We start from the raw sequence: 23,440 nt of genomic DNA, 5'->3' as shown, positions 1-23,440 counted from the left end.
CAGCCCCCAGGTCATAAAATTAAAAGCTAAATCCATGCTTATAGGCACCATACATTCCCTATGTATAAGTAAGCTTGTGTGTACAAAAGGGTAATAATGCATTTGCAAAGCTTTGCATCTGTGCATTCATGTGTGGACATGTTATGACCACGTATCTCCATGTCAGGGAAATGAGGTCACTAAGACACATGAAAGTCACTCAGGGAGGCAGTTTCTAAATCAGTACTTTTTATTTTGAAAGATTTGTCAAACTCTTCACATCGTGGCAAGAGTTTGCATGATTAATAAGAAGCAGCTTTTTCATGAAATGCTTGGAGGTGAACGAGTTCTCAGCCTGTGAGATCCGACCATCCCATTGATTTTGAAATTTCTTTTGATTAATAGAAAGAAAAAGTGGGGAGGGGAGAAGAGGAGGAACATGCTAGCGACTGAAGGAAAGATCTCTGGTGACAGCCATCCAGATGTGGAAAAAAAAAAAAACAGAAAACCCAAAAGAAAACCAATTTGCCACCTGCCCTTTTTCTGTTTTACCACGTTCTGCACCTCGCTCTTGATTTTGGTCTTTCTGGCTGAAACAGCCTCCCTGTCCTGCATCTCCGAAAGGTAGTTTGGAGGGGAGCAGCCCTGCAGGATGTGGTGATCCACCTCTCAGAGGTGTGGGGGATTCCAGAGAACGGATGGGCCGTGGCTCTGAAAAGTCTGAGCAAATTGCCTAATGCAAAAAGAAATGGCACTGCAAAGTGAGAAGGGGAAATGGTGAAGAACTGGGTTTGTGTGAGAGTTTATATGTACTTCCAGAACACAGCCTCAATTTCCTTCTCTCAGTCACAGCCCCTGACCACAAGATTTGTTATCTGCGGTTCTGGCTGGTAGATTCTGCAGGTCTCTCCCACCACTGATCCTCTAGCCCTAGAAGCATCCTTGCCAACATCACGTGCCTGTTACTTCCCTTTGTCCATCTTCAGGCCACTTAGGAATGACCCCCTGGCAGCCAATACCCTGAAATAAAGTTAACACAAAGTCTGACTTGGTGAATATTAGTTTCAAGCAGAAAAGTAGAAAATCTGAAGATGCAACGTGTGTTGAAGGCAGACTCGAGCAGATCAAGTGTTCCACCCATGTGCCACCAAGACAATGGGCAGAGGTGCACACGGCAAGGGGAAAATGGGACCATTAGTGGGTGAGCAAGAGGCCGTGATAGCTGAGTTACAGCTAAGAATGTCGTGACTTGGGTTAAAATGTCTATGTTTAGCACCGTTAATGTATTCGTTTAAGTCTATATTAGCACCTTGACCCCAGGCAGAACAACAAACCATCCAAACATTTTAAACATTGGGGAAAACAGGAGGGGGAAGGTCAAAGAGAGAGAATCGGGTTCTGCAGGAGGAGGCGTGGCTTTAGATCACGAGGTCCTTGTCGATGTCCTCTGCAAGGCAAGAAGGAGCAGAATTAGACTTGGGGGCCGGGGTCAGTGAGGAAATGTTTCCCAAGGAGTTGGCAGATCCCACCCATCCCAGGGGCCGGGGGCCAGGTAACCAGTCCAAGGTCACCCAGGGAGTCTATGACTGAGAACTTCGGTCTCCCCCGTCCCTGGCTGGTCCTTGTGACTTGCGCTGCCTAATTACATGTGCTGTTTCCTGTAGATGACTGTCAGTTCCCAAAGCAGTGCTAGACACAGAGTGAGTACTGATGCTTCAAAAGGGAGAAAGAGACAGTCGGATGGATAGAGAAGGACCAGGAAGTCATCTAAAAGAGTGAGGCCCACCCAGGCAGGGAGAGCAGACAGGAGTTAACCAGGCACAGAGCAGAGATGGACAGGAAGGACAGACATACAGAGAGCAGCGAGGTGGGAGGGAGAGGATAGCGGACCCTTTGCTCAAACACTCACTCTCCTTGATGCCGAAGCAGCCGGCCCACTCGTCCAGGGCAATGTATTTGTCGTTGTCCAGGTCACAGGTCTCGAAAAAGCGGGTGGTGCAGTGTTCCATGGGGATAAGGGGGGCGCGCAGTGGGGCCAGCTCGGTGTGAGACAGGTACCTGCAGGGGTGAGGTGGGGAGAGACTGAGGCTGAGCCAGCCCCATAGCCCTGCTTGGGGAGACAGGGGGAGGGAGCCTGCCCCTTGGGGCTGAAGGAGAGGATGTTCATTGCAGAATGGGAAGCTGGGATCCTGGGTCTGCCCCGGCTCTGCCACTGACCTGCTGTGGTTCTGAGCATATAGCACTGCCCCACTCTGAGCCTCAGTTTCCTCCTCCATCAAAGGGGGAGGAGTTGATCATAACGTCTAAGGGCCCTTCTAGGTCTGAGGTCTGTGGGTTCATAGGGTTCACAGGTCTCATGGTGAATTTCATTGTTTCCTAACTGACTAAGAATTGAGGGCACAGAAGCTTAAAATATTCAGCAATTCTGCTGTTGGTAGATCAAAATATGGTATGAAACAACAATGCATGTTTTCTGCAGACACATTTATACATCTGCAAATACTCAGAAAAGAGGTGAAAAAGAGATGCATCAAACTGAAGAGAGTACTGAAAAAGTTGGGGAGGAGGGGTGGGGTTTCCCTGGCAGCCCAGTGGTTAAGACTCTGCACTTTGACTGCTAAGGGCCTGGTTTGACCCCTGGTCAGGAAACTATGATCCCATAAGATGTGTGGCTGGAAAAAAAAAAGGGAGAGGGTGCCAACTTCTGAGAAGGGAGCGTGGGAAGAGATTGGAATTGGCAGGCGGAGGGTGAGTAGAACTTTATCTTTTATGTACTATGTCCCGTGTGAGAGGGAGGCCTTCTGATTTCTCTCCCAATCTCCTCTGTTCCTGTTCTCCCAGCTGGCCTGGACTCCAGAGCACATATAGGATTTTTTTCCCTTGTTCCCCAGAGCCCTCCATTAGTTGTCCTCAAAACACTCTTCCCCAAGGACCCCCAGGCCCTCCTATCTGGCTCAACTCATGGAAGGGATCTGTTGAACTGAAGCTTCTCTGCCTTCTTTGTATATCAGTGAGGAAAGTGAGCCCCAGAGAGGGGCAGGGACTCAGGCAAGGTCACCGGGCAGCTCTGGGTCAAGGAGAGGGGCAGGATGATCCTCTGACCCAGCCTGCTTTCCAGATGCAGGGTACTTGCAGCCTCATCTGGAAGCCTCCCTCCAGGCCCCTTCCTTGCTCAGCCTGAGTCCAGATGTTCCCTGACTTCTCCCCTCCCCTTCACAGTATGACTCAGATGGATCCCAGCCACGGAAAGAGCCTGGGAGAGAAGCTAGAGGCAGTTTCCCAGCACTCAGGAGACCCCAGCCCCCCAGGATCACCCACAGGGTGAACTGGACCGGGAGGAAGGGTTGAGCCTCCCAGAGGGGAGCAGCCCTGGGCATCCTGTGTGAGCAGAGCGGCCCTCCTCTTGAGCCGCTCCAGGAGCACACAGCAAGAGAAGGCAGAGGTGAGGGGGGCCTGTCCTACTCAGCTGCAGAAGCATCAGCCACCACCTGCAACTTCCGGGCACCTTCCTTACTTTTTCCTTCCATTGTGAGAAACACATCACCACCCAGAGGCTGAGCTCCATGGGGGCAAGGGCCTCCGTGTCAGTTCTGACTACAGTTAAATCCCCTGCCTGGAATCATGCTGGACATGTAATAGACACTCAATAAATGTTGGTTCACTGACCAACTATCGGCTTATCCCACAGGGCGTTTACACGGCACTTCCTAACTCATTTCAACACGGGGCAGGAGTGATCAAACCAAGGGCTTGCCATGGAGATGGGATGGGCACTGTGAATGTCTTAAGAACTTCCAGAGCCAGTTTGCCCCATTGGGGCCAGGTCTCAGGGCCTTGCTGTCTCACACAGACCCTGCCACCTCACAGTCTGGCGCTCCTTCCCAGCTCCTTCTACCTTGCTGAATGGATACCCAAGGCTGGCATTCATGGGGTTAAGGAGGGGTTTTCAGTTCTGATGGCTTCTGCCTCTTAGGGCAGTAAGGAGTGACTCATGGCACTAAATCTTCTATATCCTTTCTCTTACACCTATCCTCTCCTGCCTCAGCCCTTAGGCAAACTATGGGCCTCCAGGGCTGGGAGCAGCAGAGACCCCTGAGGAGTTTTCTGACCACATCTAGTGCACCTAGCAGCCCTGACCGGTGACTGTCCACTCCAGGGCCAAGCCGGAGGCAGCTCCCTGCTGTGATCCTGAGGGTCTGGGGTCTTACCCGTCAATGGGGTGCTGATCCAGCTGCCCAAACTGCCAGTGCACCGGGAAGATGTACATGTTGTAGTTCTTCTCGAAGTCCCGGGCCAGCAGCTCCACGGGGTGGTCGCCAGCCTCCAGGCGCTTCTCGTTCTCGTGGATCTTCTTCACCTGTGGGAGCAGAGACGCTGTGTGACGAAGGGTCCAGGGAGGCTGTCGGGGCCAGTCAAGGTCCCTTCCCCCAACAGGAGACCACAGCAGGCAGAGACCAGCCAAAGTCTGGGTTTAGAATGAGGGAAGGGGGACCCCCAGGTGGTCCAGGGGTTAAGACTCTGTGCTTCCACTGCAGGGGGCACAGGTTTGATCCCTGTTGGGAACCTAAGATCCCACATGCTGAGCAGTGTGGCGGGGCGGGGCGGGGGGGTAGGGGTGGGGTGTAGAGACCAAATGAGGGAAGGAAGTGGTTAGATGAGTACCAGCATTATCTCATCCACAGAAGTGGAGGCCTGGGGCCATCTCAATCAGAATAACTGGGGAGTGTGTCAAAATGCAGCTTCCTGGGCCTTGCTTCACAGAGACACTGGTTCAGTGGGCCTGAGGTGGGGCCCAGGGAGCTGTATTTTATCAGTACTCCTAGTGCTTGATATGTCCCTTAAAGTCCACAGACTCAGAAGGAAAAAGGAATAGAATTGTTTATGCCCCATACTTAACATGGAGCTAAACAAAATGAGCAGGTCCTTTCATTACAAGACTCCTCAGAGCCTGTAAGAGGTGAATGTGCTCTGCCTGCATGCTAAGTCACTTCAGTCATGTCGAAAAGTCACTCTTTTCGACCCCACGGACTATAGCTCGCCAGGCTCCTCTGTCCGTGGGATTCTCCAGGCAAGAATACTGGAGTGGGTTGCCATGCCCTCCTCCAGGGGATCTTCCCAACCCAGGGATTGAGCCCATGTCTCTCATGTCTCCTGCATTGGCAGGTGGGTTCTTTACCACTAGCGCCACCTGGGAAGCCCCTGAATGTGCTCTGCTGCTGCTGCTGCTGCGTCGCTCAGTCGTGTCCGACTCTCCACGACCCCATGGACTGCAGCCCACCAGGCTCCTCCATCCATGGGATTCTCCAGGCAGGAGTACTGGAGTGGGGTGCCATTGCCTTCTCCGTGAATGTGCTCTAGGAGCCTTCAAAGGCTGCACGGAGGAGTCTGTGTCCTCGAACCCGGGACAGAGGCGCTCGTTGGAGCAGGGATGCGGGCTTACATTTGGGGGCCTAGATCTGGGAACGGGACTGTGGATCTCAGCCAGCCTGGGGCCCGAGGTCAGGGCCAGCTCAGGGCCGAGCAAGTGCCCCGAGACAGAGCGAGAAACGGCCCTTACTCGCAGCTTCTGCTTCTCGGTCAGGAGGTTGTTGTCCTCGTCCCTCTCGTACAGCGTGACCAGGACGTTCTTGAGCCAGTCGCGCATGCGCAGTGGGAATTCAGTCAGCTCGGAGTCCAGGCAGGGGGGGATGTCTAGGGTCAACACACGGGGGTGGTAAGCACAGACCCTGACTCTCCCTGCCCGAGGGCCAACGTGCGGGCCAGGTCGCTCTCCCCACCCCCGCCCTTCTCCTGCTACTGCTTCAGTCTGTGACCTTGGCACAGGGCTCGGCCTCTCTGGGCCACAGTTTCTTCACACCTTTTGAACAAAGGAGATTGGCGGGGGTGGGGATGGGGGAAGAATACTCTGCAAATGGACAAGTGCAAAGGCACATCCCCTGTTCCCTTGACCTTGATCTGATCTGGGGAAGGAAATGGTTTGCTCCAGAGACTCCTGCTTTTCTGGGTGTTGGGACCTGAAAACAGAGGCCAGGACCCACCATGATGGTGTTGACCCCTGAGAGATGTTTGAAGCTGGGAGACTGAGGAACAGCATTCACCCATAGGCCCAGCTTAACCGGGCTGGGGGTTCAGGTATGCTTAATTACCAGAACATTCTTAGCGATAGGATTGCATCCTGGTCTTTGGAACTCAAGGTGACAAAATGTCAGTCCTAGAGATTTCATCCAAGTCCACCCTCTTGGAATTATTAGAGATCAGTGTGGAGAGAAGGGGCTTGCTTAAGGCCACGTTATCAGAGCCTCATCCAGCACCAGGGCATGTGGGTGCCAGGGGGCCTAGGGGTCCATCATTCCCCCATCCTTGGACCTATGGAAAGTCCCCTCTGTGGTTAGGACCACGACCTTCTTCACCAGCAGCTGGGGAGTGGAAGAGAACATCTGAGAGGGAAACGCTAGGAGTCGGAGCAAGCGATACGCCCCAGAGAACAGAAGAGCCACTTGGCACAAGTGTCAGTCTCACTGCCCAAGGATTCCTACCAACGTCCCTCCCCCGCCCTCCTTCTCCAGGCCTGCGCCTTCTCTTTTCACATCCAGGGTCCTGTAACTGCAAGAGCGGTGCTGACCACAGGAGAACCTGGTTCCCCTCCTCCACCTTTCTGCACTCTGCACACCTGAGGCAGGTGAGGGCCCTCCCCGGTGTCATCTGGTGTCAGAACGTACCAGACACACCATGTGGATGCTGTCTTGGAGGGGAGCAGAGGGGGCCTTGCCTGTCTCAGATGACAGGGAGGCAGACACGCAGGAGCAGGAGCCTGGGCCAGCTGAGTCTGCCCCTGGGATCACCCCCCAAAGGCCAGGCAAGCCCTGGCATTCCTGCCCACAACACCTGGCTCCCAGGTTTCTAGAAGCAGGTGCTTAATCTTATGTTTTATGCGGGCAGATGGGAATGTAACAAAGTAAAAAGGCCTAGGATATGACAATGTTGAGTAACAGGGCCTAAGGGGAACTGACAGGATTGCCTTGATTTTAACGCATTCAAATTCAAGGATTTTTAAAACACTTTTTAGGCCCAGGAAGAACATCATTTTTGCTTCACAACATTGAAGCAGGAAAGATTGTGGTTAGACCCATAGAAGAACTTCCTCAACATTACAGAAAAGAAGTGAGCTGTCTCGGATGCTAGTGAGAGGCTCCAGAAATCTGCCCTGATCTTGTGTTTCCTCCACTGCTCAGTCCTTCTTGGAGGGGTCCTGAGTACAGATACCAGCTCTTAAACAATCATCTCATTTTATAACTGGGATCCCTGAAGCTCAGACAGGGGAAGAGAGGTGCCCAAGATCACACAGCCCAGGGGTGGCAGAACCAGCATCAGTGCCAGTTTGGTGCCTTTTCCCCAAGACGGGAGGCTTGGCGAGGCCCGAGGAGAGACTCACATTTGCAAGGTCCGATGTAGTCCAGGTGGAGTTTGTGGCCCTTCTTGGTGCCCTCAAGTGTGCACTTGGTGGCAAAGAAGTGGCAGGAAGAGTCGAAGGTCTTGTTGTCATTGCTGCACACCTGTTGGCAAAGCATAGAGTGCCTCACCCTCATTCCCAAAGCCCTTCACCAGTACCGCCATCCGTGCCCATTTCAGAGATGGGAACACTGAGGGCCAGGCAAGGAATGTGATTAGCCTGGGGTCCACACAGTGAGTTAAGGGTGGGGCCCAGGCAAGGAGCCACTCTTTAGGCTCCTAAGTCAATGTTCAGCCCAAGCTGAGAGCCGCTGCTGGTCTCTGAGCAGTGGAACGATGGAGTCAGGGCTGAGATAAGGGAAAGCAAACCTGGGAAATACAGAAAAGATGAATTGAAGGCTAGGATGAGGGAAAGGTAGAGTATGCAGAAAAGAGTTAATACAACAGACCTGGGATTGTTGTTCTTAGAAAGGCCTTCTTGTGATGTTGGCCCTTGGCTGGTGTCTGGGAGCGAGGCTGGTGAACAGTTGCTTGCACTGTTAGAAAACTGATGTCTACAAATGATGCAAGTGTCTCAATTTGCCTGGGTTGCTCATACAAACAGTATGGTTCATGCTGAACATCTCTTTTCCTGCTTGGAGTCTGGAATTTGGGTATATGCTAGGCATGGGATGCCTACATGGCCAGGCTTCAACTAAACACTGGGTGCTGAGTCTGTAATGGGCTTCGTTGGGCAGAAGCCTTGCTTGCATGAGGTTGCAGCTCATCTTTGTAGCTGGGGAAAGAAATCCTTCATGGCAGGGGGAGAATAAGCAAGACTATGCATGGATCCCTCCACACTCAGCCGGTATCCAATTCCCTTTTCAGCCAGCTACGTATCCTTAACTATTAGCAGTGCGTGCAAATATGTGGTGAGTTATATTGGTCCTTCTTGTGAATCTCTGCGCATGAGGATGGCAGAGCAGAGTTGCTATGGGCTGAACAAGGGCAGTGGCAGTAAGTAGTTGTGTCAGGAGGAGAGAAGCCTTGTCTTGAAAACCCTGCACATACTTACTGCATACATATCACTGCAGAGGGAGAACTGCTGGGCACTGGTGACCAGTGTGATAGGGGTGATGGGGTGAGGAGGAGGGAAGAGCTGACGAAGATGCTAAAATTTGGACCTCAAAGGATAAGTTGTACTGGGGAGAGGTTGAAGGTGAGGTGGAGGTTGTGGAAATGATGCTGGAACTCAATTTGTGGCCCTGAGCTAGGTGACCACTAGCACAATGGTTGATATGCATGAGTGCTCAATAAATATTTACTTGGATGGATGGATGGACAGAAGAGTCCTATTGGAGACTGAATGGACAGCTTTGAAAGTTTTTTTTTAAATAGTACATATTGAGTACTTACTAAGTACCAGGCATTATCTGACAAACCCCTGCAATATCTCTATGAGATAAAGTCTATTTCTGTTCCATCTTTAGAGGTGAGAAAACTTGGAGAGGATCAGGAACATAGCTAATATCTCACACTATCAAGAGGTAGAAATGAAGGTTGATGTCATCCTTTGCTGTGACCCAGAACCCACATGTTTGGACCTGATGCTTTGCCAAGATTCTCCCACGTGAGAAAGTCCCTCCTGTGTGTTCCCTTCTGAGTCTCAGTAGGGCTGGAAGCTGGTGGTGCTGAGTAAATTCCCGCCAGTTGCTGGAGAGTCCAGTGACAGTCACTCTCCAGTGACTGCTGGAGAGTCCCAGACAGAGACCCCCTCTGGCTGGGTCTCTTGCTGTGACTAGACCTAGCGAGAGGACTTCTGAGCCTGGAGCTGCCCTGTGGGACCCCTAGGCCGGCAGTGTTGTGGGCAGACACTCTGAGGGCTGCAGCCCTCACCCCCCGCCTTGTCCCTCGGGCCTCACCTTCTCAAACTCGCCGATGGGGGCAGGGCAGCTGGTGGGGTCCTGGCACACGCACATGGGGGTATTGTTCTCGTCCAGTTCGCACACCTTGCCGTGTTTGCAGTGGTGGTTCTGGCAGGGGTCTGGCAGAGCACAAGGGCGACGTGATTAGCCTCACCCGGGCTAGCACATCCATCCCAACCCAACCCACACGGCTCCTTGGACAGAAGTCCTCGGGTCTGGCCCCCACTCAACCTTCGGGCAGCCCTGCGCCCTCCCTTCTCTTCTGCTGAAATCAGCTTGTCGGGGAGCAGTTGGCTCAGTCTGGGGAACTAGAGATTTGGTCTGAGGTCAGGGCCAGGCGCACCTGCGGGGGCTGGGGATTCAGTCTGGGACCCAGGAGCACCGGATGCCATCTGGCTCCCCCGAGGGTTGAAGCAACCACTGTGTTCGTGGCTGTTCATGGATCAATGACAGCAAAGTATTTCAGAATTCTAGAATAGACTTTCTAGAATGACTCGGAAAGTCAGCTGTTGTCACGGAGCCAGGGAGCTGTGCAGCCCAGCAAAACACACCTGAGTGTCTGCAGCGGAAAAGGGATCAGAGCCCCAGGACCACACCGAACAATAGAGTCTGCCTGTGTCTCGTAAACACCGGATAAGGGATGTGGAGGGGAAGGAACCGGACTCAGTAGACGCCCCTCTGCTCCAGTGGATACTCAGGCCCTGAGCGTGAGAGCTCGTCTAGCCTTTCCTCCCGGTGCTTGACTGGGGTGTCGCAGTCTTCCTTTGTTGGATGCCTGCCCTGCCAGGTCCTGGGCAAGGGCGCCTCTACGTTTATCTCATAGTCCCTCGACAACCCTGGGGTGGGGGTCTACTGTCTTCACCCTTCCCCACGCAAGACATGAGCAAACTGGGCTCAGAGAAGGTTTGAGGGCTGTCAGAGGGCATCGCACAAAGTTTGGAGGCAGACCTTGGTTGGTCCACCCCCAGAGTCCGGGCTGTTAGCCCCTGGGGTACGGTGAGTCTCCATCCTGCGGGTTAGGGATCTGGACTGTGGGTGGGAGCCAGAAGCCCCAGGTCCTGGTTCTCACAAGCCGTATAGGAGTTGTGTCAGGCTTCCAGACCTTATTTCCTCATGGCCATTTGACAATTAAATAAGCTTATAAGTGTGAAAGCGTCTGGGGCCATCAAGTGACCGGACGGGACTGGGGATCTCAGTGGGAACCTGAAACCCAACTCTGGAACTAGATTAAAGTGCTGCAAGGGGACAAGGCCACTTCCAGCTTAAGACTTCCCTTCCTAGCACTCACAGCCTTGCTATAAATAGATCTTTCCAAATTCCAGAGATCACTCCCAACCTTTTAGTCAAGGCAGTTTGTCCTTCACAGCCCCTCCCACAGGGAGGACCCCCCCTACCCTGCGTTTCCTGGGGAAGGAACCTCACACAGGCTGGGCCCACGCCCCAGGCCCGGGCGGCAGAGGGCTAAGGCCTGTGTAACAAGACAAGGAGAAGGGACCTACTCTCAGCCACCACCTCTTCCTCAGTTTCCTCGGCACCCTCATCGAATTCTCCTACTTCCACCTGGACGGGGTTGGCTCCCACGGGTACCTGGGGTGGAGGGAGAAGAGTGAGTCAAATGCCCCATCCCACCCCCAGACCTGGAGGAAAGGGGCAAAGGCTGGAGGGGACTTGCCCAAAGCCTTGGGTACCCACAGGGGATGGGGAGAGACATGCCGGAAGGGGTGCTGGGTTCAGATCCCAGGAGGCACAAGTGCCAGGTCCAGGATCAAGGCTGAATCTATGGACCCGCTCTTCCTCAAGGGCCCAGAATGCTATGGAGATGCCCTAGAGGCCAGCAGGGGTGTCAGGGCAAGAGCGGGTGCCAAGCTCTCTCCCCTTCCAGCCACACCAGGGTACTTTCCCTTTCATCAGCTGGCATTTGGGGAGACTGTAGGTGACCATCTGAGAACAAATGTCACACAGTTTGAAAAGTAAAAAACAAATTCAGAATCATAGCTCCCACCTATGAGGTTCCAGGGAGAGTTTGGGGAGCACTCGGGAGTGTGTCATCATTGGGGGATCCATAGGATTTACATCTGTGCTGTGTGTGGACGTGGGAAGGGGAACAATGGCCTGTTCCAGCAGCCCCTGTCTGGATTCCCCAGAGGGAGAGGATGTTGGCAGAGATGAGTCTGGGGCCCCCACCACCTACCTCGGCCACCTCGGCCACGGTTTCTTCCACCACCTCTGTCTCATCAGGCAAGGCTTCCTGTTGCTGTTGGGAGGTAAAAATGGTATTCAGAGAGGTTGGGGCCCGGGCCAGCTTCCCACCACTAACATGCCTTAGCCTGGACCACTGAGGCTGGGGAGCTAGGAGAGAAGCTTGTGGGAGACGCCTGCCATGGGTGGGCAACTCGGGCACAGAAGCCAAACATGCAGGCCCTGTGGGCTGCAGGAGCACCTCCCTTTGTATAGTTACATCTGGAATGTCTATCAAAACTCCAAAAGCATTTCTGCAGCTTAGACTCCCATAATGATGGGAGACCAACTCCCTTCAGATGGGAAAACGGAGACCCATAGGGGATGAACCCTGAATTTTAACAGATGTCAGTATCTTCCCCACAGGTGTGATACTGTCATCATCATCATTGTTTGGCAATTTCTTCTTGGAGTCAACTTGGAGTTAGAAGAAGCAAGATAGCACATGACTTTGAGGTGCCTGGCTGGCTGGGGCTTCTTCTACCATCACCCCATCAGCATCCCCTTCTCTTCTGTAAGTCTTCATATGACAAAGAGCTCGCTTCCTTCTAAAACAATCTTAGTCCCTTTCTGGGGAAGCTCTGATTGCTAAACAAGTACATCTTCACATTACATGGAAATCTCTCTTCCCTGGAATCTCCTCCCAATGATCCTCATTCAGTTTTTATTTTGAGCTTATTAGTTTAAGGGAAAAAAAATCTTAAAAAAAAAGAAAAAAAGACCACTCAAGATGGGGAAGTGCTTGTCCCCTCTGAACATCCAGGGCTGGTAGATTCAATGCCCTTGAGCTGGTGGTGGGAGGTAAGACCAAGAAGATGTGACTTTCGGGTACTCACAGGGGCTGCCAAGGCCCTCCCGGCCAGGCAAAGGAGAAAGAAGATCCAGGCCCTCATGATGCTAGGAACCCTGTGGGGAGAAAAGAGATGAAGAATTCAGTGAGGGCTAGGTTTCTTGATGGAGAGTTCCTCCTGACACTGAATTCCTGTGATATGCAAGATAATTTTAGATGGTCCATGGTAAACAATAGTGAAAGACAGAGAGAAAGTTGCTTCTACTTGCTTCTCTTTTAATCCTGATGGTATGAGAAAGTCTCAGTTTGGTGCTAACAAGTCTTTAACATCTAACACTCATCTCTTGCCCTTTTGAACAGAGGGCAGGCCTTTGGCTCAGAGCCTCCGCAGGAAACGACATCCAGCTGGAATTCAGTACAGTTGTTCTGTCTCCTTTGTGTCTAGTTTAACAGTTTCCTTCTATTTATGACAGAAGTACGCAGGTTTTTCCATTTACGGTAGGGATCTTGTCTCTTTCCTCAGTACATTTATTTAAATTTTTAAACAGTGATTGGACACAGACAACTGGTTAATCAAGTCTGGGCAGTGCTGAACTGGAACTTGTTCAAGGGCCCTTCAATCCCTGATGTTCTAGGATTCTTTTCTTCCTATACCCCAGACTCTTCCTCCTCTCCCCTCTTTCCCCTGACCTCCTTCTCCCTACCCCTCCTTAATAAGAGAATTTAATAGGCAGCAACCCCTTGCCAATTTGAGACAATGAGGCCTACATTCTAAAACAAAGAACAATAGTTTTCGAGTGTGGTCAGTGGAAATTTATGGCCATACTTTCCTCCATTCTGCCCAGGAGGGATGGTACTTCTCTGGATTCTGTGTGGAAACTACCCAAATGCTTGCATATGTTTAGTGTTACCTTCTGTTTCTCCTTCACAGCTAAAAGATGTTAACTAAGATCTAGAACATTCTCTAGAAAATTCTCCCACCCTGGTCACTGCTGAAACCTTCCTCTAGATGCTGAGCTCTCGACTCTAACAATCTCATGACTGGAGGGCATCTTGGAGCAGAATCTCTATGATTTGCTGACAAAATGCATCCCTAACCAAGGGACTGTGGTGGGGATGCTTTGTTTCTTGTTCTAACTCAATGAACTTCCGTTTCTAAATGGCTTTAGAAAGTCCTTCCTTCTACTGTTCAGCTTGCCTCCCTTCAAGCTTCTCCTAGTCTACTGTGATTATCCATCTGCGGCCACATAGAGCAAGCATGCTCCCCTGCGCCTAAGCAGCTTTTAGTTAATGTGGGCAGTGGCCATGTCTTCCCTCGTTCATCCCTAGTTCCTTCCAAGATTTCTCAACTGACCAAGCACCTTGGTGGGCGGTACCCTGGCATCATGGAAGAAACGCTTAGCTTGGAGCTAAATCCCAAGGATTCTGGTTCTATCTCAATATTAACTTGGTATTTTGGTTCAATCCTTCATCCTCTCTGGATCTTGGTTTCCCTCTTCTATTACTTGAGAGGGTTGGACTAGCTGAGCTTTGAGATGGTAGCCTGAGCCCTTGAGATGCCCTTTATCTGTCCCAAGCACATGCTGGTCTTGGCACACATCATCCCCTCCATTATCCCCATCTTCACTTAAATTATGGTATTTGGGTAGTAGAAACAGGCAGCAGAAGGGAAGACTTCATAATGGTCCTCTATTGGGGTTGAAATAGACACTAAACCTCAGTATTCTATGGCATGTATACGAAATAAAACCAACAGAAATCTAAAGAAATCCACCTGGGAGCTTGGTTTTGCTTCGTGGTGTCCCCAACTCTCCCATCTGAATGCAGTCTTCCCTTCCCAGGTTTTGGAAATGTTCCTCTCTCCCTCCCCTGCACACACAGTCCTATGCTTATCTTCCCCGCTCCACTTCTCTCAAGCCTAGAGGTGGAAAAATCTCCTTTCTTGCTTCCCCACTTGGAGACAAAAGCAAAACAATGCCTGCATGTGGCTTTGGGTGAAAGGAACAGGAGAGAAAGCATGAATGAAAGGCTTGTCTGAGATGGTTAGAAGTTGAAGGGTCAGAGACTCATAGCAGGAATAAAAAAAGGCACTTTATCTGGGCTCCAATGACAGACAAGTCCTACAGTTAGAGAAGCAGCCCAGCTAGGGCTGGAAAGGGAGTAAGCTTCAGCTTGGAGAGCCAGGAAGACTGGCATCTCCAGGGTTTGTGTCCTTCATCTGAGCAGAGGAACTGCTCCTCCTCTGTGACCAGGGAAAGATTTGTGGGTCGGCTCTTCTCTCTGTCCTACCTCACCAGCCGTGCTTTCCCAGTGGCTCACTGACTCTTTCTGCCACCCCCATCCTTGGTGCTGCAGCCAGAAGAGAAAAGTCATTCTAGATCTCACGGTGCATTAAAATTTCTAATGGTCTCACACACTGGCACCATGGCATGGGAGGGCTGTGAGTCCCGCTGGTCCGATGAGGGGGTCTGAGGTGGAGAGGGAGGAAGTCAGACAACATTCAGGCCCCTTTCAAGCTGACAAAATTCCTCCTCATGGACTTGGGTTGGGCCTCATAGAGTTTTTCTTTGAGACTGGGGTGGGGATCAGGGGGAAAAGTGGGAAGTAAGTATAAAGAAAAGGACACACAGTCTTGGAGGAGGAGTTGATTTCCTAATTTGGGGTTTTGCCCAGTTTCCCCTCACCAGTCCCAACATCCTCTCCATCCAGATCGCTTGATGGGAGGGAAGGGCAGCAGTGGACAGTTCTCGAATGTATGACCATACTCCTGCATACCCGTGAGCTCCCTCTCTGAGGTTCTCTAAACCACCTCTGGTGAAAGAGGCCAGGTGCCCGTCCTGCAAAGGTCAGGGGTTTATCAGTAACCCTAGCAAGGTCAGAACACAGGGCCAAACCCCAGCATCCAGAAATGATCAGCTGTACACACATCCTTTGCCAGTCAAACCTAGGTCTGGCATGCCCCCCCTGGTGAAAATATAAACACCTTTGTATAGATGAGCAGTATTAAATAAAAACTCTGTATCTCTTTAGTTTGTAATGATGCCTGTGTTTATCCGTTTTAAGAATGTTTTCATAATCCGGCATCCCCTTGGGGGCTGAAGGCATACTACCTTATAGTACAGAAGAGAGGGCTGAGGCCCAGAGGGGAAGAAACCTGCCCAGAGCCCCAAGGAGTGGGTGGCAGGGCTGAATGAAGACCAAGGCTGCCCCCCTCCGCCTCTGGCCTGCCCTCTGCCTCACATGCTGTTTCCCTTGGCGGCAGTTCCTCCACTAGGTGCTCACCTGAAGGGGGCCCAGTTGGGCTGTGAACTGGCCCAAGGTATCCTGGAGGAAAAGAGACTGGGAGGGTTGGGAGCCGGGGAGCAGGAGGTGTGTTTCCCTTGGCCCAGTGGTCGTCAGATGCAGACTTTGCTCACTCCCACCCCGCCACCGCCCTTGCCTCCTGTTCCGAACATCCAGTCCTTTCCTTTTGCCTTTATTTGCTCTGGAGACGGCTGAAAACCCGTCCCTGCCTGCCAGCGGGACCCGAAGCTGAGGTCACCTCTCCTCCTTTAGAAAGAGTCTGGGGATGGAAAAGTACAGCTGCCCGCCCCCCACCCCACCCAAGTTCATCTCTCTTGAAACATAAACGGCCTCCTGTGGGCTCTCTCTGGACACTGAAAAGTTACTGAAGGACAGAACTAGGGAAAAACCTTGGAATCATTCAATTTTAGACTGTGGATCTTGGAATCGTAGACCCCTAAGGACTTGAAGCACAGAATCTGAGTTACAGTCATCAAATCTGATTTGAGTAGAAGAGTTTATGAAGCAATGCAGTCTAATAGAACTTTCTAAGATGACGAAAATATTCTATATCTGCATTGTGTAATGTGGTGGCTAGTGGCCACCAGTGGTTATTGAACACTTGAAATGTTGCTAGTGCAAATGAAGGGCTGAAGTTTTCATTGTATTTCATTTTAATTAACTTAAATTCTACGTAACCATATGTGGCTAGTGGCTACCATATTAACACAGAGCTTGCTTAGTCCCTCAATCATGCCCAACTCTTTGAGACCCTGTGGACTATAGCCCACCAGGCTCCTCTGTCCATGGGATTCTCCAGGCAAGAATACTGGAATAGGTTGCCTTTCCCTTCTTCAGGGGATCTTCCAAACCCAGGGATTGAATTCAGGTCTCCTTCATTGCCAATGAATTCTTTACTATCTGAGCCACCAGGGAAGCCCATATTAGACAGAGTGGTTATCAACTTTTATAGAGGCATTTTGGCAGAGAGGTAAGCCCAGGGGCTCTGGAGACAGAATATACAGGTTCAAATCCTGGTTCCGCTGCATAGCAGTTGTGTGACTTTCAGAAAGTGGTTTTCCCTCTCTGGGCCTCAGTTTATTTCTCCATCTTTAAAATGAAAATAACACACTTACCTTGAAAGACTCATGGGTGATTACAAGAGATAAACATCAGAAGAGTATCTTAAAAAACAAAGATCCCAGAATCTCCATTCCCCTTGAAAATCCAGGACAAGAATCCCAGCTCTTTGTCCATGGCCCAGGGAGAACAGGTGCTGGGCTGGAACAAAGGAGGCATTACTCCTTTTGGTCTCGGGCACCAGCCCAGCCTCCACAGGGCACAGTGATGAAGCCAGGCCCCAGGCTGCCCTCTCAGTTGGGCTGCTGACGCAAACCAGGCATCTTGCTTCCACCATTTGGCTTACCAACAAGGGTTCCCAAAACACATGCTCCTGGTAAACAAGCCCAAAGAGAGGAAAACAAGTCTAGAGGCTAATAAAGGAACTCGTGAGTGAGCCAGGCCCACCAGAATGCCAGGACTCAGAAGGAGGGCTGAGACGGTCCAGAGAGGTGCCGTTGTGGCCAGTGTGGCCACGCACTCACACCCCAGGGAGCACACACAGCCACTCAGAGGTGACGTGGAAGTCAGGAGCCCTGGGATTGAGTCTTGGCAGTGTTGCTCCCAGCTCACCCTTCAAATTAGAATAGGCTCCTCTACTCCTTGGACTTCACCTAGTGCCACTCATCTGCACAGTGCAGAGGTTGTTTTAGATCAGTGGTGTTCAGAGTGATACAAGCCAGGGAGCCCTTTCTCTCAGTGAAGTCTTCTGCAGATGTCCAAGTCTGAAACAACTAAGAGCCGTTCACCTTTGTTGTACATATGAATGTACTATTATCTATTCAATGAATCAGCTTAAAATTAAAAAAAAAACAAAGCAGTGTTGAGATGGGGACTGGCGCTGGGACACTCCTTGAGACACCTCAGAGAACCTCTAATTTCTTTTATGAGAGAGTTTGAAGACCCTGAGGCCATAGTCCCAAAGGTTCCTTTCAGCCCTGACATTCCAAGTCAGCTGAGTCAGAAGCCTATCAGAGGACCACCTTTCACAACTTGGCCCTTGACTCCCTGCTTCCGCTTCTAACAATTCTTGCTGGAAGGGAAGAAGCTAAAAGAAACATTTAGGGCAGCGGTCCCCAACCTTTTTGGCACCAGGGACAAGTTTCATGGAAGACAATTTTTCCACAGACCAGGACGGAGTGAAGGGTGTGATTAAAGCACATTCTATTCATTGTGCACATTATTGCTATCATTACATCAACTCCACTTCAGATCATCAGGCATTAGGTCCTGGAAGTTGGGGACCCCTGTTTTAGGGTGCTCAAGCATAGGTTTGAAGATATTCAGAGGCAACTCAGAAATAGCCCCAGAGCATGAGACTGGTATCAGTCTGACAGAGGTTCCATAAACACATCTAAGATGCCACGTTTCGCTGTGGTTAGAAGCCCCAGGGTGGAGCTTCAGGCTCTCCCTGTTGGCTCCCCCTAGGGGCCACTGGTGCATCTGTGTGACCACAAATGGAAGGGATGAGAAATAACATCAAAGTGTCCAGGCTGTCACATCCTAAAGATAGCAAGCAAATCCATGGCACATGTGGCTCCACCTGCCCCTCCGGTGCATGTGGCAGACATTACTAATCAACCATATGACCTTTCCCCCTAAAGTCCAGAGTGGCACTCAAATTCTGGACACAGTTCTTTTGGCAGCTGCTACCAATGGGTTGGTGGTGTCATGCCAAACAACACCTCTTTGCCATGCTTCTGATTTTAGAGATAGGAAGACTGAGGATCAGAGAGGGAAAATAATTCACTTGAGGTCATACATGGCAAGCTGGTATCTGGGCTGAACTTCCAGATATTCAGAAATATCAAGATGTTTGGGGAATTGTTTATTTTTTTATTTGATTAGTCTAGGATCCTATGGCCATGACTAACACATAAGGGCCCAGAAAGATCCCCAGATGAAATGGGTTAAATACCACATTTCTGAAAGAACCCAGCTATAGCGAGAGTTGTTATCTCCATTCCTACTTTGCCTACAGACATCAAGGTCTATAACTTGACAAGTGAGAGCAGAGTTAATGTCCTGTCTAGACATCTCCTGGATAAGAAGGAGGCTGTTTTTCTAAATAATTCTGTCAAGTCACTGGTTGCAGTCACCACTTAGCCACCTCCTGTTGCCTAATGACATAGCCATGTGGGCTGCATCAGGCCACGGCAAGCCAGCAAAGGAGGAAGAGAGGTAGCTCTTATCACTTTTTATCCATGGGGCTTGTTGACTACAGAGAGGAGTGTCAGGAGAGTACCAAACTGCTCAAAGGAAACCAACAAAAGAAGCCAAAATGAACATCTGGATGTTTCCAGATGTCTGAAAATTTGGCTCAGGCATCAGTTTGCGGTGTGACTTTGAGTTATTCTCCCTTCCTGAGTCTCAATTTCTGTCTATAATATACAACAGGTGCTCAGATGGTAAAGAATCTGCCTGCAGTGCAAGAGACTGGGGTTCAGTTTCTGGGTTGGGAAGATCCCCTGGAGAAGGAAATGGCAACCCAGTCCAGTATTCTTGCTGGGAGAATCACATGGAGAGAGGAGCCTGGTGGGCTACATACAGTCCATGGGGTTGCAAAGAGTCAAACATGACTGAGCAACTAACACTCAGGTGTCTATCTCCCCACCATGACCTGAAGTTAGGTCTGGTTGTGCATGTCTGTGTGTGGCTACAAATGGTGATTGTGTATTTGCATAAGTGACCAATGACCTTGAGGACCACTGTGTGAAGCGTTGTATGTGACGATGCGCGTTGGTCCTGACTCAGCATCTGTTGGTTTCAGCCCATATAGGTGAGGGTCAGAGTTTGCATATGCATCGGATGGACATCCAAGACTTGTCTGTGAGTCAAGGTATTGCCCAGAGAGAGCCATGAGTGCATGACCCCCTGTGTCTGCTCACGTATTGAAACATTTATTTTCAGCTGTGCCAGTGGGTGCCTGTCAGTGAAATCAATGTTTATATACTTGGCATCCTCATGGGTTTGTGTCTGTCCCTGTTTATCTCTGCACACATAGCTACCTGTCTAAATAACGTCAAAAATCAAATATTTTCCTGTTTACCTCACATCCTCAAGCTCTTTCCTTTCCTTCATCATCCTTTTCTATTTATAGCTTATTTTTTAGCACAGAAAACTGCTCTTGTGAATAGCAAACCCCAGCCACGCAGTTGGTTGACAAGTCTCTACAGATGGATAAAGATTTTAGGAGGACTATTATGCAATCCAATTTCCCCTAGCCCCTCCTCTCTTGTTTCCTTTTCAACTAGGGGGCCAGGAGCTGTTAAAAAGGTGGCCTGACTGTCCTTTCTAATGAAAGCAGCACCTGGCAGTTAGGTTCACAGGACTTCAGAGCTGAAAGGGCACCTGGAGACCCAAGGTTAGAGTCCCCATTTAACAGATTGGGAAACTGAGTCTGGAGAGGGGAAGTGTCTCTCCAAATGTCACTGTGAGTTAGGATCCACCTCTGCCTTTGCCTTGGACACTGGAGGGTGCAACACTCTTGGGAAATATGAAGGTGCCCAAATCAAAAGAATTTGGACAATATTTATTTTGCTTAAATGTGCCTGTCGGCACTTTTAGTAAAGGGAAGTTATATCCAAACCCTAAAATGATAAAGCTGCCAGACAAAAACGCAGGGAATGATGTCACCAATTCTTCGGATGCCATCAATTCATCCATTCTAAAAACCCATCTCATAGGTGAGAGGGCCACAGTGTAGCAAGCGCTTCTCTGTGTATCATCCCCGTTTTGTCCACACAGTATCCCTTTGAGGTGGTGGTGGTATCACTTTTTGAACCGAGGTTCTCCTTGGTTCTCCTTGAACCTGGGGCTCAGACAGGAGAAGCCATTAGTTCAAGGTCAACTGGCACCTTTGAGGTAGAGGTGGTTTTAAAACTCGGGTCTTCAAGTAGCCTATCCCAGGAAACAGGAAGCATCTTACAGCCCCACAGCTGCCCTGGGGTCCCGGGAGATTGGGAGATCAGGAGGGCAGGACCTAGAATTTGCCCTCTTGGGATGGAGTGGAGTGGGGGACATTCAGACCTACAGAGCCTGATATTCTAAGAGTTTCTAGTGTCCCCTCCCAGCCAGCAGGCAGAGACCCTGAAAAAAAGGTTACCGTGGCAACTCGCATTCCTCCTAGAGTGAGTCATAGCAAAGAAGAGCCTTTTGGTGGGTGGGACTTGGAGAAAGTTTCAAAAGTTGATTTCTTCCCCAGGCACCCTCCCTTCCCTCCCCCTCCCTCCCTCAACTCCAGCTCCCGGCTTTGTCGATGTGGCAGCTGATGGCTGCAAGTTAACTCTCTCTTCACCCCAACCACTCCCATTTCAAAGCTTTTCATCCTCCTGCAAATACACCTTGGCTTCCAGTCCCCACCTTCTCCATCTCCCACATCATGCCCTCTGGCTACCTGGAGGGGCAGGCGTCATTTGAGAATATTTTTAAGACTGAAGGCTGTGAACACCCTCTAGGGTATTGCCGCGAACTTTGTTTCTCTCTGTGTCACTCTCTCATCTCTCTCTAACACACACACACAACTGTATATACAATTTTAAGGGGCTTGCAATCTCCATGAAACCTAGCCAAAAGCTAGGCCTAAGGAGAATTCTGCTTTAAGAGACCTTCACTGGAAAGTTCAGAGGACATCGGGCACCCCAAAGACCATTGAGTCCATTCCTCTTACTTTACAGACAGGGAGACTAAGTCCAGGGGAGACATTTACCTAAGATCACATGTAAAACGTATGTCTTCAGTCTGCCCCCCTACTTCTGATGTGCTTCTCATCCTGCTGTCAGCACTTGGGGTGCACAGAAATTCAACCACAAAGAAAACCCTTTCTCTATGTGTTCTGCATAGAATGGCATTTTCTGGAGGAAAATGTGTGCCCCTCTGTTCCTTTTTGGGTGGACTGGGCTTCCTGGAAGACATGCCTTCCCCAAGGCCCCCCTTTTCCCTTGGTGCGCTTAGGGACTCAGGAAGCCCACTCATCAACCAGCCAGTGGAGCCACAGGTAGGAAGGGGTTTACCTGAAGAAGACCTAACAGCAGCCTAGTGCAGAGTTTGGACTTCTCATGGCAAAGGTGTGAGGAGGCTGCCCTGAAACCCGCTCCATCTTGTCTTCCCCCTCCCACTCTGCAGCACACCACCGCCACACCCAGTCTCCCATCGGACCCTGTGCCTCTCTGGACACTACCCGATATCAGGGGTCTTCAAATCTAGACAAACGGAGGGCTCCTGCTGCTGAGTTTCCAGTGTTTACACCCTGGGGAGCCCGGGATGAGAACAATGCCTAACCCAAGACTGATTGTCTGACAGTGCTATTTCAGGCTGAATGGCACCGGAATCGGGGTGTGTGTGTGTGTGTGTGTGTGTTGGAGGAGGGTGGATGTTGAGAGGGGAGAAATTCCAGGGCAACAGGAGCCTTTACAGAGGTGCTGATGAAAGGTGAAGACCCCCTCTTATCCCTCCAAAGATCAGTTTATCACTCACGCCAAATTTCCCTTTGGGAAAACAGAGTGCAAGAACCAAATCTAGAAAGTTTCTCCTCCTAGAATGGGAAGCAGGGCAGACTCTGGTGGCCCATCCCTCTTGCAGCTGTGCGCAGATCATATTCCCAGGAAAGGAAGAAGTGGCCCCCATTTGTAAAGGCAGCCTCTGAAACCCGTGAGACAGGCGCAGAGAGAGAAAATACTCTCTCAGAAACAGTTGGATTACTTTCTGCAAACCCAGAAGGGAGACCACAGGATCTCAGTTTCACCTGAGAAGTTAACAGGCAGCAAGTCCATGTCCCCTGCCCTTCGGGAGAGCAAGGATGGAGTCCCCGCGCCCGGAGACCTCCCAACACAGCTTCTTTCCCTTGTACACAAAGTGAGGAGCGGACCAGGGTGCAGGGGGTGCAGGCCTAGCGGAGGGACAGTCAGGGCAGGGGTCGGACATACCTCAGTGGCAGGCAGGCAGGCAGCAGGCGAGCTCCGGGCAGTCTGAAGGTCTGCAGGAATGTGAGGGGCTTAGAGCCTGGCAACAGGAAGCCACTCAGAGCTCTGGGCTGGGTCTGTCTCCCCCTCCACCCCGCGGTCCCTCCTCCTCCTGTGTCTCCTCCTTCCCTTCCCCTCCCCTCCCCTTCTCCCCACAGCCAAAGCTGTCTCCGGTCTTCCAAGGCCTTCCTCCTCTCCTCTAGGAGGGCTGTCCTGACCCGCCTCCCGACCCCGCCCGCCACGTGGGTTCTGGAGCTCTTGCCTAGACAGACTGACTGAGCAGAGCTCTGGGACTGCAAAGGCCAGCAGGAATCACCTAGAACATCCCTCTCCTTGTTCAGAGGGGAACTGAGGCCTGGAGGGGGCAAGGGATCACCCACCCAGGGTTCCCAAGGGGAATTTCCAGGCCCAAGAGTCTGGAGTGTCTGGTGATCTTTACAAGACTCCCTAGCATCAAGCAGTGCTGAGGAGGGCAGAGCCCTGCGAGGGGGTTGTATCTGTGGCAAAGGCAAGGCCGGGACTTGCCTCTGTACAGACTGAAGAAGCTGCCACTGATGGCGTCATCACTGATGGCTTGGGATACTGTCTAAAAATAACTGCTCATACTCTTAGCTGGGCCACCGATAGACACAGAAGGGGCTGGCCATCTAGCTGGGGGAATCTGTGTCATCAGTATAGAATAGATAAGGTGATTGCTGATATGGATTACGATCACAGAG

General features: G+C 50.9%; 1 protein-coding gene across 1 annotated transcript; it reads right to left on the bottom strand.

Moving 5' to 3' along the window:
• Positions 1-207: 207 nt before the first annotated feature.
• SPARC (secreted protein acidic and cysteine rich) lies at positions 208-22,831 on the bottom strand. Its single transcript, XM_043464908.1, has 10 exons — positions 22,686-22,831; positions 12,407-12,476; positions 11,524-11,586; positions 10,832-10,919; positions 9,330-9,451; positions 7,412-7,532; positions 5,537-5,670; positions 4,188-4,336; positions 1,889-2,037; positions 208-1,426 (listed from the first exon to the last, which is right to left on the bottom strand). The coding sequence occupies exons 2-10, from the start codon at positions 12,461-12,463 to the stop codon at positions 1,398-1,400; spliced, it is 912 nt and encodes a 303-aa protein (XP_043320843.1). The 5' UTR covers positions 12,464-12,476; positions 22,686-22,831; the 3' UTR covers positions 208-1,397.
• Positions 22,832-23,440: the final 609 nt, after the last annotated feature.

Source organism: Cervus canadensis, chromosome 4 (assembly GCF_019320065.1).
Source record: "Cervus canadensis isolate Bull #8, Minnesota chromosome 4, ASM1932006v1, whole genome shotgun sequence".
NCBI classification, from domain to species: domain Eukaryota; kingdom Metazoa; phylum Chordata; class Mammalia; order Artiodactyla; family Cervidae; genus Cervus; species Cervus canadensis.
Note: the sequence above shows the minus strand (reverse complement) of the source record. Positions and strands in the feature narration are given on the sequence as shown.